The sequence below is a fragment of the Symphalangus syndactylus genome, chromosome 4 (assembly GCF_028878055.3).
Source record: "Symphalangus syndactylus isolate Jambi chromosome 4, NHGRI_mSymSyn1-v2.1_pri, whole genome shotgun sequence".
NCBI lineage: Eukaryota > Metazoa > Chordata > Mammalia > Primates > Hylobatidae > Symphalangus > Symphalangus syndactylus.
The window spans coordinates 101,828,494-101,842,943 of NC_072426.2; the positions used below are offsets into that span (position 1 = coordinate 101,828,494).

The 14,450-nt window shown below is 40.9% G+C and overlaps 1 protein-coding gene across 17 annotated transcripts in view; it reads left to right on the forward strand.

The window, feature by feature from the left end:
- Positions 1-14,450, forward strand: part of ABHD18 (abhydrolase domain containing 18) — an 80,591-nt gene that overhangs the window by 45,083 nt on the left and 21,058 nt on the right. For 12 of the 17 annotated variants that reach the window (XM_063637534.1, XM_063637533.1, XM_063637532.1 and 9 more), the window contains 6 exons: positions 3,565-3,643; positions 3,752-3,841; positions 4,185-4,248; positions 6,333-6,350; positions 6,666-6,960; positions 12,353-12,491. In XM_063637534.1, coding sequence (XP_063493604.1) covers positions 3,565-3,643; positions 3,752-3,841; positions 4,185-4,248; positions 6,333-6,350; positions 6,666-6,960; positions 12,353-12,491 — 685 coding nt within the window. Of the gene's footprint in view, positions 1-3,564; positions 3,644-3,751; positions 3,842-4,178; positions 4,249-5,833; positions 6,351-6,665; positions 6,961-12,347; positions 12,492-14,450 lie in introns of those variants that run through there. The other 5 variants (XM_063637543.1, XM_063637544.1, XM_055275905.2 and 2 more) reach the window with 4 other exon arrangements.

Here is a 14,450-nt window from a genome sequence, read left to right on the forward strand (position 1 = left end):
CAACAGAATCTAACTATAGTCTGTCCCAATTCCATATTACCAAAAGAGCAAATCTCATTGCCCTAGTTTGGCTTATGCTTGGCCCAGTCAGCTGTGACAGAGGAGTCACATGGCCTGTACCCATTCATCATGGGACACTGGGGAAGACTGTTACGAGACAGTCGAATTTGAGCAGAGAGACTGATTACTGAAATTAATTAGGTGGGTAGTTAGTTAATACTGCAATAAAAAATTCCTATTAAAGCTACTATCCAATAATGAAGTCACTACATACAAAAGGAAAATACAAATAATAGCAAAGATGTCCAGCTTTCTACTGAAAAAATTCTTAAGTGTTTTCATTTCCCCAAAATCTTTAAAATATCGGGAAACAGGACAATGCTGAGAACGCAAAATGGAGCAAAGGTGTTAGTTAACAGTGGCAGTTCTCATTATGAGATTGAAAATTAAGAGTTCCCATGAGCACGACACAGAAATAATTCTTTTTTTTTTTTTTTTTTTTTTTTTTTTGTGAGACGGAGTCTCGCTCTGTCGCCCAGGCTGGAGTGCAGTGGCGCAATCTCGGCTCACTGCAAGCTTCGCCTCCCGGGTTCACGCCATTCTCCTGCCTCAGCCTCTCTGAGTTGCTGGGACTACAGGCGCCCGCCACCACGCCCGGCTAATTTTTTGTATTTTTTAGTAGAGACGGGGTTTCACGGTGGTCTCGATCTCCTGACCTCGTGATCCACCCGCCTCGGCCTCCCAAAGTGCTGGGATTACAAGCGTGAGCCACCGCGCCCGGCCCATAATTCTTAAACCATTCTAAATTTATTTGTCTTTGTTCTATTCAGGAATTTATTGACAGTGGATAAGGGATGATACTACCCCTTCTGTCCAAGCAAAGTTTTCAGCTCAGAATTGAGGTTTTATGTTGCCTAAGAATCCATTCACCTCAGGCCAAATCTTCAGCTGACAGAGTACAGTCTTTTACTATGATAGTAGTTCTAAAATATGAACTGCTAAGGAAATTAAAATGAGAAATCAGTTTGGGAAGATGAAAATGTTTTGAAGATAGATGGTAGTGATGGTTGCACAACAATGTTACTGTACTTAATGCCACTGAATCATACACTTAAAAATGGTTAAAACGGACAGGTGTGGTGACTCATGTCCATAATCACAGTTATTCAGGAGGCCATGGTGGGAGGATCACTTCAACCCAGGAGTTCAAGACCATTTGGGGCAACATAAGGAGACTCTGCCTCTTCAGAAAATTAAAAGAAATTAGCCGTTCAAGACCAGCCTGACTAACATGGAGAAGCTGCATCTCTACTTAAAATACAAAATTAAGGCCGGGCGCGGTGGCTCACGCTTGTAATCCCAGCACTTTGGGAGGCCGAGGCGGGCGGATCACGAGGTCAGGAGATCGAGACCACGGTGAAACCCCGTCTCTACTAAAAATACAAAAAAGTAGCCGGGCGTGGTGGCGGGCGCCTGTAGTCCCAGCTACTCAGAGAGGCTGAGGCAGGAGAATGGCGTGAACCCCGGAGGCGAAGCTTGCAGTGAGCTGAGATTGCGCCACTGCACTCCAGCCTGGGCGACAGAGCGAGACTCCGTCTCAAATAAATAAATAAATAAATAAATAAATAAATAAATAAATAAAATACAAAATTAGCCGGGCGTGGTGGCACATGCCTGTAATCCCAGCTACTCGGGAGGCTGAGGCAGGAGAATCACCTGAACCTGGGAGGTGGAAGTTGCAGTGAGCCGAGATCGCGCCATTGCACTCCAGCCTGGGCAACAAGAGCAAAACTCCATCTCTCAAAGAAAAAAGAAATAAAGAAATTAGCCAGGGGTGATAGCACATGCCTGTAGTCCCAGCTGCTTGGGAGGCTGAGGTGGGAGGATTGCTTGAGCCCAGCAGGTCAGGGCTGCAGTGAGCCGTAATTGTATCACCGCACTCCACCTTGGGCTAAAGTGAGACCTTGTCTCTAAAAAAAAAAAAAAAAAAAAAAAAAAAATGGATAAAATGTATATTCCACCAGAGTAAAAAAAGAGAAGTCATATAGGTTAAAAGAAAAAACATAAAACATTAAATGAGGACCAAAATACTACAATAAGAAAAAAACAAAGGCCAGGTGCAATGGCTCATGCCTGTAATCCCAGCACTTTGGGAGGCTAAGGCGGGAGGATCGCTTGAGTCTAACAGTTTGAGACCAGCCTGGGCAACATAGTGAGACCCCATGTCTAAAAAAAATAAAAAATTAGCTGGGCTTGGTAGCAGATATCTGTAATCCCAGCTACTTGGGAGGCTGAAGTGGGAGGATCACTTGAGCCCAGGAAGTTAAGGCTGCAGTGAGCTGTGATCATGCCACGGCACTCCATCCTGGACAACAGCAAGACCCTGTCTCCAAAAAAAAATAGACAAATAGGGAAAACTATCTGTGCGTTTGTGTTTTTTGTTTTCTGGCATGGATTGACTTTACTTGTAAGTATCAACATTTTAATAAATCAGAGTCTATCATATACTAAAAGTTTAAAAAAAAAAGGCAACATAAACTATCTTATTGATATATCAACAGCTTGTACAGCCAAGCATTTCTTTTGCAAAGAGAAAAAGTCGGAGCTATAGCTAAAGAATTATTTCTTTTGTCTAGGCATGGTGGCTCACACCTGTAATCCCAGCACTTTGGGAGGCTGAGGTGGGCGGATCACAAGGTCAGGAGTTCAAGACCAGTCTGGTCAACGTGGTGAAACGCCATCTCTACTAAAAATGCAAAAATTAACCAGGTGCAGTGGTGTGGGCCTGTAGTCCTAGCTACTCAGGAGGCTGGGGCAGGAGAAGCACTTGAACCCGGGAGGCGGTGGTTGCAGTGAGCCAAAATCATGCCACCACCCTCTAGCCTGGGCAAAAGAATAAGACTCCGTTCCTATTTTTTTTTTTTTTTTTTTTGAGATGGAGTCTCGCTCTGTCACCCAGGCTGGAGTGCAGTGGCACGATCTCAGCTCACTGCAACCTCCGCCTCCCGGGTTTAAGCGCTTCTCTTGCCTCAGCCTCCGGAGTAGCTGGGATTACAGGCATGTGCCACCATGCCTGGCTAATTTTATTTGTATTTTTAGTAGCGACGGGGTTTCTCCATGTTGATTAGGCTGGTCTCGAACTCCCAACCTCAGGTGATCCACCCAGCTTGGCCTCCCAAACTGCTGGGATTGCAGGCATAAGCCACCGCACCCAGCCAATAGTTAATTCTTTTAAGACTTGCTTATATATGGTGGTGTCTCTACAAGATAAGAAAATTTCTTTATGTATTTATAAAGTTATGATATTGAACAAGGTAAAGAATAGGGACGATAAATTCTGTGTTTGTGTTGTATTGAATATTTTAATATCCTAACAGAAAGCAGATTTACAATATCTTCGTAGCGTTTGGACAACTTAATTTAGTTAATTACAATTTGAATGTTAAAATTTCGACTGATCTTTTCTCTCAGATAATTTAAATGTAAAATTTTTAAGAATTGAAAGTTTTTATTGAAAGTCCTTTAAAGACAATTTTATTGATAAGTCTATCCTTTTAAAAATAGGTTCCAATTTATTGTGCCTAAAGAATGGAACAGCAAATATAGACCTGTATGCATTCATCTTGCTGGAACAGGAGATCATGTAAGACTTTATTATAATGCCTTAATCTCTAGATAATTTGTTAACATATTCTCCTTAACAGATGTGGCTACTGTATTCTTTTGAGTATGTGTTCTTTTCTTTCCTTAGCATTACTGGAGGCGACGAACACTAATGGCCCGTCCTATGATTAAAGAAGCCCGAATGGCTTCTTTATTGTTAGAAAACCCTTATTATATCCTTTGTGATATCTAAGAAATCTTTTGCCTTGTTTATTTATTGATATATTTAGTCATCAAAAGGAATGATAGATAGTAACCAGTTAAATTTAGTCATCAGTTCAGAAAATACTTAAGGAGCAAGAATCAAAAGGAGTGAAAGACTATTTCATGCCTTTTAAAAATTAACATAAGGATTGTACTTCTATTGTGCAGTAAAGAAATTGTACTTCCATTACTTGGGAGACTTATGCTAGATTTTAATATTAGTCAAATGTTTGCTATTAAGGAAACACTCATGTTTTAAATGCATTTACAGTATCAGTTGAGGTTTAGACAGTTCTTAACTTAATTTTCAAGATGACGTCAGACTATTCACAGAAGAAATGAAACTGATGCACAGATATAAAGAAATGTTCAACGTTGCTGGTAATAAATGTAGAGTTAAAACGACAATGATCAAATATTTTAAAAAAATCAGTACTGGTGAGGCTGCTTTGAAATGGGCAGCCTCTTTTCTTTGAAATGAACAGTGCCTCTTGTTACTAATGACTGAAAATTAGTTCAACCGTTTGGGAAAACATTTTTTACCATATGTATCAGGAGCTTTGAAACATCACATCCCTTGACAAAATGATTTTGATTCTGGGAAATTTATTCTAAGAATAAAAACTAAGAAAAAATTAAATAACAACAACATGTTTGTATAGCTTTAGTAAACATGTTAGTAAAGCATTAGAAATAGCTAAATGTCTAAAATAGAAATAGTTATGTAAACTGCGGTTCATAATATTGGAATTTTATGCAATTGGTTGTATTACATTTATTTCTCTACCTGTGTTATATTTATTTCTCTACCACTTACCACCTTTGTGACCTTGGACATGTTACATAACCTTTTAGTACCTCAATTTTCTCATTGATAAATGGAAATAATCTCTTAGGTTATTGAGATAATTAAATGATAATACTGTCTAGAAGAGTGCCTGATAAATAACAAGCATTCAGTAAGTTTTAACTGTTATTATTAAAAAGTTTACAATAATGTATGACCAGTATTTCTGATGTGAATATAGGATATAGGCCAGGTGCAGTGGCTCACACCTGTAGTCTCAGGACTTTGGGAGGCCAAGGTAGGCAGATGATCTGAGGTCAGGAGTTCAAGACCAGCCTGGCCAACACGGTGAAACCCCCATCTCTGCTAAAAATATAAAATTAGCCTGGCATGCTGGCGTATGCCTATAATCCCAACTACTCAGGAGGCTGAGGCAGGAGAATCACTTGAACCCAGGAGACAGATTGCAGTGAGCCAAGATCACACCATTGCATTCCAGCCTGGGCAAAAAGAGTGAAACTCTGTCAAAAAAAAATGAAAAGAAAATAGGATATAAAACTCTATGGTGTGGCACAGGTATGCAAAAAAAACTAAAAACAAAATCCAAAGCAAAAACTGTGCATTGGCCTGGCACTGTGGCTCACGCCCTGTAATCCCAACACTTTGGGAGGCTGAGGCAGGAGGATCACCTGAGGTCAGGAGTTCGAGACCAGCCTGGCCAACATGGCAAAACCCCTGTCTCTACTAAAAATACAAAAATTAGCCAGACGTGGTGGCGTGTACCTATAATTCCAGCTACTTGGGAGGCTGAGGCGGGAGAATCGCTTGAACCCAAGAGGCAGAAGTTGCAGTGAGCCGCCTGCACTCCAGCCTGGGCAACAGAGCAAGACTGCACCTCTAAAAAAAAACAAACAAACAAAAAAAAAAACCGTGAATAAAGAGAAATACACCAAAATGTTAATATGGTTGTCTGTAGATAAAGTAGTTGTTCTTTAATCTGCTTTTTTGTACTTTTTGGATTTTCTATGATAAAAATTTTATAAGCGAAATAAAAAAATCAATAAACTTCATTTTAAATTTAAATTGAAGATTGTACAATCCTGTTAATTTGCCGAAAACATTAATAGGTATACCTTATTGGCTGAATTATGTGATATATGATTTTTTTTTTTTTTTTAGACGGAGTCTCGCTGTCACCCAGGCTGGAGTGCAGTGGCGCGATCTCAGCTCACTGCAGGCTCCGCCCCCGGGGTTCACGCCATTCTCCTGCCTCAGCCTCCTGCATAGCTGGCACTACAGGTGCCCGCCACCTCACCCGGCTAATTTTTTGTATTTTTAGTAGAGATGGGGTTTCACCGTGTTAGCCAGATGGTCTCGATCTCCTGACCTCGTGATCCGCCCGCCTCGGCCTCCCAAAGTGCTGGGGTTACAGGCATGAGCCACTGCGCCCAGCCTATGTGATATATATCAGTAAAGCTGGGTTTTTTTTAAAAAAAGGAAAATAATTAAGTTGAAAACTTAAGAACTTCTAAACAGCCTACTTAGATAATTAGATAATTAGAATGGAGTTATTTCAGTATTAAATTGTATAAAATTTAACTATTTAATGTACTCTCAAACAAAATTATTTAATTATTTTAAAACTTTCTCTTTGACCCACATTCTTAAATGGCTGCAGGAAACCCAAGGACCAAGTGTAAGTATATATCACCTTCATTTTTGCAGTCTTTTTACCAAATATCCAGCAGTATTAAAATTTTGGTTGCCTTCAGTTAACCATTTCTAAATTGAATATCTAAATATTATGGGGGGGGAGTTCTGTTATAAAACTGTAGTATCAATACTGACTTTAATTTTTATTTTTAAGATTTTTGCATTTTAATGTCTGTTAAGGAAATACAATAAACAATTTTAACAGGTAGACTTAATATATAGTTTAATTGTGTAACTGTAAATGAAGAAATGATAAAACCCTTTCCTTTTTTTTTTTTTTTTTGTTTTTTTTTTTGAGACGGAGTCATTCTGTTGCCCAGGCTGGAGTGCACTGGTGCGATCTCAGCTCACTGGAACCTCTGCCTCCTGGGTTCAAGCGATTCTCCTGCCTCAGCCTCCCAAGTAGCTGGAATTACAGGCATGCACCACCACACTTGGCTAAGTTTTGTATGTTTAGTAGAGATGGGCTTTCCCCATGTTGGTCAGGCTGGTCTCAAACTCCTGACCTCAAGTGATCCACCCACCTTGGCCGCCCAAAGTGCTGGGATTATAGGCGTGAGCCACCGTGCCCAGCCAACCTTTTCTTTTTTAAGGTACGTTAACTTTGTGTAATTAGACACTTTATTCTTACAATGCATAGTATAGAAAATCTGAAGATAAACTCTTTTCAGTTTTTTAAAATGATAAACTCCAAGGCATTTCCATAATCTATATTGTGTTTGGTTTGGTTCAGTCAATAAATATTTGACCCTAGACACTGGGAATACTGCAACAATAAGATAACATTTTCTCATAAAGTTCATATTCTAGTGTGGGAGATAGATAACAATAAATAAGGTGATTCCAGATATTTATCAATGCCCAGTGAATGAAGTAAAGCAGGGCAATTGTATAAAGAGTAATATGGAGTGCAGTGTAGTAACAGTATTATATATGAGAACATAATATAATGAGAAGGAGCCACCTGCATGAAGACTTGGAAGAAGATCAGCCACAGAGAAGGAAAAGTAAATGAAAAGCCCTGTAAGCATCAGGAGGGGAGAGCAGTACAAGATGAGGTCAGAAAGATAGGCAAGGGCTGGGTGCAGTGGCTCACACATGTAATCTCAGCACTTTGGGAGGCCAAGGTGGGTGGATCACTTGGTGTCAGTAGTTCAAGACCAGCCTGACCAACATGGTAAAACCCTGTCTCTACTAAAAATACAAAAATTAGCCAGGTGTGGTGGTATGCACCTGTAGTCCCAGCTACTGGGGAGGCCGAGGCAGGAGAATTGCTTGAACCCAGGAGGCGGAGGTTGCAGTGAGCCGATACCATGCTGCTGCATCCAGCCTAGAGGACAGAGCAAGACTCCGTCTTAAAAAAAAAAAAAAAAAAAAAGACAAGGACCAGATGGTGAAAAGCCATCATGCTTTGAATGTGAATGATCTGAAAGTGCAATGGGAAGTGTCTAGAGGACTTTAAGCAGATGAATGGCCTGATTTATATTTTTTAAAACCTACTTTAGCTACTTTGGTTTACTGGGGCAAGAGTAGCAGCAGAGAAAACAAATAGGAAGTTATTGCAATGATGCAGGAAAGAGTAGTGACTTTAACTAGGTAGTAGTGGAAATGGAGAGAAGTTTTCCTGAGTTCAAGATATAGTTAAATTTAAATAATAGGACTTGTGTATGAATTGGAAGGTGTGGGAGGGGAATCAAAAGTTCTGGGCCGGGCACGGTGGCTCATGCCTGTAATCCCGGCACTTTGGGAGGCCGAGGCGGGCAGATCACAAGGTCATGAGATTGAGCCCATCCTGGCTAACACGCTGAAACCCCATCTCTACTAAAGATACAAAAAAATCCGGGCGGGGTGGTGGGCGCCTATAGTCCCAGCTACTCAGGAGGCTGAGGCAGGAGAATGGCGTGAACCCGGGAGGCGGAGCTTGCAGTGAGCCGAGATTGCGCCACTGCACTCCAGCCTGGGCGACAGAGCGAGACTCCGTCTCAAAAAAAAAAAAAAAAAAAAAAAAAGTTCTGACTTGGATGTGTCAAATTTGTAATCTCTGTTAAACCTGCAAGTGGAGAAATCAAGTAGGCAGTTGGAAAGTGCTGGAGATGTAGATTTGGAAGTCCCATGTTCTATGTGGTCATAGCATGAAAGAGGTATAGATGAAAGTAGGATGGGGTGGAGGCAAACCGGTATACTACGAAGAATGAACCTTGATAGTTTATAGTGAACTTTGTGAAACCTTGTGAAAAATTAAAGGCCAAGCTAAGTAGTTGAAAAATTTCCACTTTTTTTTTTTTGTTTGTTTTTTTGAGTTGGAGTTTCGCTCTTGTTGCCCAGGCTGGAGTGCAATGGCGCAATCTCTGCTCACTGCAACCTCCGCCTCCTGGGTTCAAGCAATTATCCTGCCGCAGCCTCCCGAGTAGCTGGGATTACAGGCATGCGCCACTATGCCTGGCTAATTTTGTATTTTTAGTAGAGACAGGGTTTCTCCATGTTGGTCAGGCTAGTCTTGGACTCCCGTCCTCAGGTGATCCTCCCGCCTCAGCCCCACAAAGTGCTGGGATTACAGGCGGCAGCCACCGCGCCCGGCTGAAGAATTTCCACTTTGGAACCAAGCCCAGAATTCAGAATTAGGTATGTAATTTTTACCTTATCCATAAATTGGTTAAAAACCAAGAGGAGTTTATTGAGGTCTAGTGAGAGGCAGCCTGGGTTTAATAGAAAGACTGACTTTGGAGTCATACAGACATAGGTTGGAATTGTAACATGTTGTTTACTAATTACCTCATTCATAAAATGGGAATACTATGTAATTTCTTCCATGTAGAAGTGTTGTGAGAATTATAATGTTTATAAAATATTCTGCCGGGCGCAGTGGCTGAAGCCTGTAATCCCAGCACTTTGGGAGGCCGAGGCGGGTGGATCACGAGGTCAGGAGATCGAGACCATCCTGGCTAACACAGTGAAACCCCGTCTCTACTAAAAAATACAAAAAATTAGCCGGGCGTGTTGGCGGGCGCCTATGGTCTCAGCTACTCGGGAGGCTGAGGCAGGAGAATGGCGTGAACCCAGGAGGTGGAGGTTGTGGTGAGCCGAGATCGCGCCACTGCACTCACAGCCTGGGGGACACAGAAAGACTCCGTCTCAAAAAAAAAAAAAAATAATAATAATAATATTCTATCACATACTGTATACTCAAGTCAAGAAATATAATAATGGCCCTATGTATTTGTTTGATTTTTCTCTAATAATTCATCATAAGAAATGGCTTACTGACTGGGTGCGGTGGCTTATACCTGTAATCCCAGCACTTTGGAAGGCTGAGATGGGCAGATTGCATGAGTCCAGGAGTTCAAGACCAGACTGTGCAACATGGCAAAACCCTGTCTCTACAAAATATACCCCCCGCCCCTAAAAAAAAATGGCCAGGTTCAGTGGCTCACGCCTATAATCCCAGCACTTGGGAGGCCAAGGCAGGTGGATCACCTGAGGTCAGGAGTTCGAGACCAGCCTGGCCAAGAGGGTAAAACCCTGTCTACTAAAAATATAGAAATTAGCTGGGCATGGTGGTGGGCACCTGTAATCCCAACTACTCGGGATGCTGAGGAAGGAGAATCACTTGAACCCAGGAGGCAGAGGTTGCAGTCAGCCAAGATTGCCCCATTGCACTTCAGCTTGAGTGACAAGCGCAAAACTCCATCTAAAAAAAAAAAAATTAGCCAGACATGATGGTGCCCACCTATACTCCCAGCTACTCAGGAGGCTGAGGTGGGAGAATCACCTTAGCCCAGCAAGTCGAGGCTGTCGTGAGCCATGATCGAGCCACTTCACTCCAGCCTGGGCAATGAGAGTAAGACTCCGTTTCAAAAAAAGAAAAAAGAAAAAAGAAATGGTTTGCGATTTAAATCACAGATACTTCTCTTTCTGTCGCTCTCTGTTTTTAAAAAGCCATCTTAAGTCTGTTTGCATCAAAAGTGCTGAAACAATTTGAGACCAAGTCTACCATTATAAATAACTACTGTCCCAGAATTTCTTATCAGTAACTTCTACTAAAAGAGCAAACTGGGGAACCTGAGAATTCGAGGCTCCCATACAAGGCTAAAAGAAAAAGTTGGGGAAATTGTATAATCATAAATAGAAAAATAACTTGAGGATAGGAAACAAAGATAAGAATAATTTTTTTTTTTTCCTGATGAAGCATGACTATGATCTGTTTGGACGAAGGATAGCATAGTTTCCATAAAGAGAAACCCTCCCTTCTGGACTTAGAGCTCTGAGAGGACTTGGTAGGACAGTGAAAGTAAGCTCTTTGGGAGCCAAGATTTTGTTTTTTCACACTTGGCATTCCTTCTGGCACCTGGTTCTTTGCACATGTTATGTGTAGGCATATGATAAATAATCATTGGTAAAATGAATTTTTGTACACTTTGGCAAGGTTTCATCCAGTAACCAGTTATGTGTATCTTAATACAAGTTACATTTTGAAAAGTAGATTCTAATTTGGTCATTTTAGTAATAATATTTATTTTGATCACTATATACGGATGGTTCTAGGACCCAAAAAGATATATTTAAATACTTTTTTTTTTTTTTTTTTTTTTTTGAGATGGAGCCTCACTCTGTCACCCAGGCTGGAGTGCAATGGCGCAATCTCTGGCTCACTGCAACCTCCACCTCCCGGGCTCAAGCGATTCTCCTGCCTCAGCCTCCTGAGTAGCTGAGATTACAGGCACGCGCCACCATGCCCAGCTAATTTTTGTATTTTTAGTAGAGACAGGGTTTTATCCTATTGGTCAGGCTGGTCCTGAACTCCTGACCTCCTGATCTGCCCACCTCAGCCTCCCAAAGTATTGGGATTACAGGCGTGAGCCACTGCGCCCAGCTTAAATACTTTTTATAAGGAAATATACTTCTGTGTAAAATTAGCTTCTAAAAATGAAATTCCAGTTGAATTGGTCTTTATTTAAAACATGTATATTTATAAAAACGTATTTGTTTTATATTTTATTATATTCATAAATTGTGTATTTTGTGAAAATAAGCAACATATTTAAGATTTCAGTAATACATGAGCCTAGTGTTTGGTTAAATTCTTTATTTATATTGCCTTTTTTAAAAGTTATGCTTTAAGGCTTGGTGTGGTAGCTCACACCTGTAATCCCAGCACTTTGGGAGGCTAAGGCAGGCAGATCACTTAAGCTCAGGAGTTCAAGACCAGTCTGGCCAACATGGTGAAACCCTGTCTCTGCTAAAAATACAAAAATTAGCCAGGCGTGGTGGCGCACGCCTGTAATCCCACCTACTCAGGAGGCTGAGACAGGAGAATCACTTGAACCCAGGAGGTGGAGGCTGCAGTGAGCCAAGAACATGCCACCGCAACTCTAGCCTGGGCAACAGAGCAAGACTCTGTCTCAAAGAAAAATAAAAAGTTATGCTTTAAATTCTATTATAATAATTTCAGTAAAGATTATGTGCTATAGAACAGGAACACCTTTTTTGTTAAGTTTTAGGTGATTTGATATGTAATCCAATGTTAGCAGCTGTGTAATTCCATTTTTTTTTCTTTTTTTTGAGACAGGGTCTCATTCTGTTGCCCAGGCTGGAGTGAAGTGGTGCAGTCTCAGCTCGCTGCAGCCTCTGCCTCCCAGATTCAAGCGATTTTCATGCCTCAGTTTTCCACATAGCTGAGATCACAGGCATGCGCCACCATGCCCTGCTAATTTTTGTATTTTTAGTAAGGACAAGGTTTCACCATGTTGCCCAGGCTTGTCTTGAACTCCTGACCTCAAGCAATCCCCCTGCCTCAGCCTCCCAAAGTGCTGGGATTACAGGTGTGAGCCACCACACCTGGCCCTAATTCCAATTTATTACATTGTTTTACTTAACTATCTGGTCCTTTAAAGAAATACATGAAGTCTGGCAGCCTGTTGTAAGTTTGCATATATTAGCATGTAAATACATAAAATAATCATTTTCTATTTTGTTTTGTGAGGCTAGAAGGTCCAGCTTAAAAAATGTGTCCGACCTTTTTGTGATGGGAGGAGCTCTTGTTTTAGAATCTGCAGCTCTCTTGCACTGGCTAGAGAGGGAAGGTTACGGCCCATTAGGAATGACTGGAATATCCATGGGAGGACATGTAAGCCTTTTTATTTCTGCTTACATTTAATTATGTTTATGTTTGTAAGATCTAGAGAACCTGGTTATTTTAAAAATTCACTTTAGGTATAGAATTAGTTTTAGTAAAAGTAGGAAGCAGAAACATTCCAAACTCTTATTCCAATTATGAAGTAATGATGTTAATTTTTGTACGATTTATTGACTGTACTACTCCACAGTTGTATCTCAGATATTAGATTTAATACAAATTAATTATAAAATTTAACTTTTCAAGTCTCAAGTATAAATGCCCAATTTTGCTGTTATGTTGGTCAAGATAGCTGAATTGGAAAATACTTTCCATTTATCTGTCTCCCTAGTACCACCAACCTATTTTACTTTTTGTCTGCCTTTTAGAGTGTACTAAAATGGATTCCTAATTGCTTTCTCTGTCTCTAGTCTTTTCTTTTATTAATCTTTGTCTTAACCATTTCTCCTCCACACCCTAACTACAGTGATCTTTCTAACTCTAGTCTTTGTTCTGTCTTGATCAAAACCTGCCAAAAGCTTGCATGCACACTGGGCTCCAGCTGTGTCACATGCTAGCATCCCTCTAGTGCTCCATTATTCTCTTTCACCTAGCTGATTAACAACTTACACTTCTGTTTCAGCTGTGACACCCAGCCTTACCTCCAGACTATACTTCAAACTCTGATTAGTAACTTTTTACTGTACTTTACTGACTTGTTTAGCAGTCTGTTTTCTCCATGAAGCATTTGAGATATTGAGGGCCAGGAATATGCTCTGGTTTATTACTTGGCACATATTAGTCACTCAGTACATTTTTAAAAAATTATTAGTATTTTGTTTGTGTGTGGGCTCAAGTGATCCACACAAGTTGGCCTCCCAAAGTGCTGGGATTATAGGTGTGGGCCACTGCACCTGGCCTAAGAAATAATCATACCCCAACCTAGGCAACATCGTAATAAGATCCACCCTGTCTCTACAAAAAAAATTGTTTAAAAAATTAGCCAGGCATGGTGGTACATCTCTGTAGTTGTGGCTACATGGGAGGTTGAGGTGGGAGGATCACTTGAGCCCCAGAGTTTGAGACTGCAGTGAGCTGTGATCATACCACCGCACTCCTGATTAGGTGACCCAGACAGAAGCGAGATTCTATCTCAAAATAATAATTATTATTATATGAAGTTTCTGTATGTCTCTTGAATTAGAAAATTAAGTTCAAAAACGTACTCAAATTCAAAACTACTCTGGGCACAGTGGTTCACACCTGTAATCCCAGCACTTTGGGAGGCCAAGGCGGGCGGATCACCTGAGGTCAGGAGTTCAAGACCAGCCTGACCAACATGGTGAAACCCCATCTCTACTAAAAATACAAAAACTAGCCGGGTGTGGTGGCACACGCCTGTAATCCCAGCTACTCAGGAGGCTGAGGCAGGAGAATCGCCTGAACCCAGGAAGCGGAGGTTGCAGTGAGCTGAGTTCGCACCACTGCACTCTAGCCTGAGCAACAGAGCAAGACTACATGTCAAAAAAAAAAAAAAAAATTCAAAACAACTACGTGACAGTGAAACAAAAGATGGAAAAGGATTTATTTTCCTACCTAGTAGTGTTTCCATTGTTATCACCTAGGTCAGGTCCTTATAACTTTCACCTGGATTACTGCCTATTAACTGATCTTCCTAACCTCAGCTCTCCCCTTCTGTATTCAATCCTGTAAACTACTATCATGTTACCTTCTTTGAATCACTTCTTTGACAATACTACTCCTTTGCTCAGACCTCTTTATTAATTCCCGATTATCTATAGAACAAAGGACCTCTAATCTGATCTTGATCAATCTTTCTAGCCCTACTTATCCTCCTCACTCCATTGGCCACATGTGCCTATTGACCATCCCAACTGAAGTATGTTGGCCGTTTCCCTATGAGACCCTGTGCATTCTCACAGTCTTGCCTTTGATCATGCTGATTTCTTT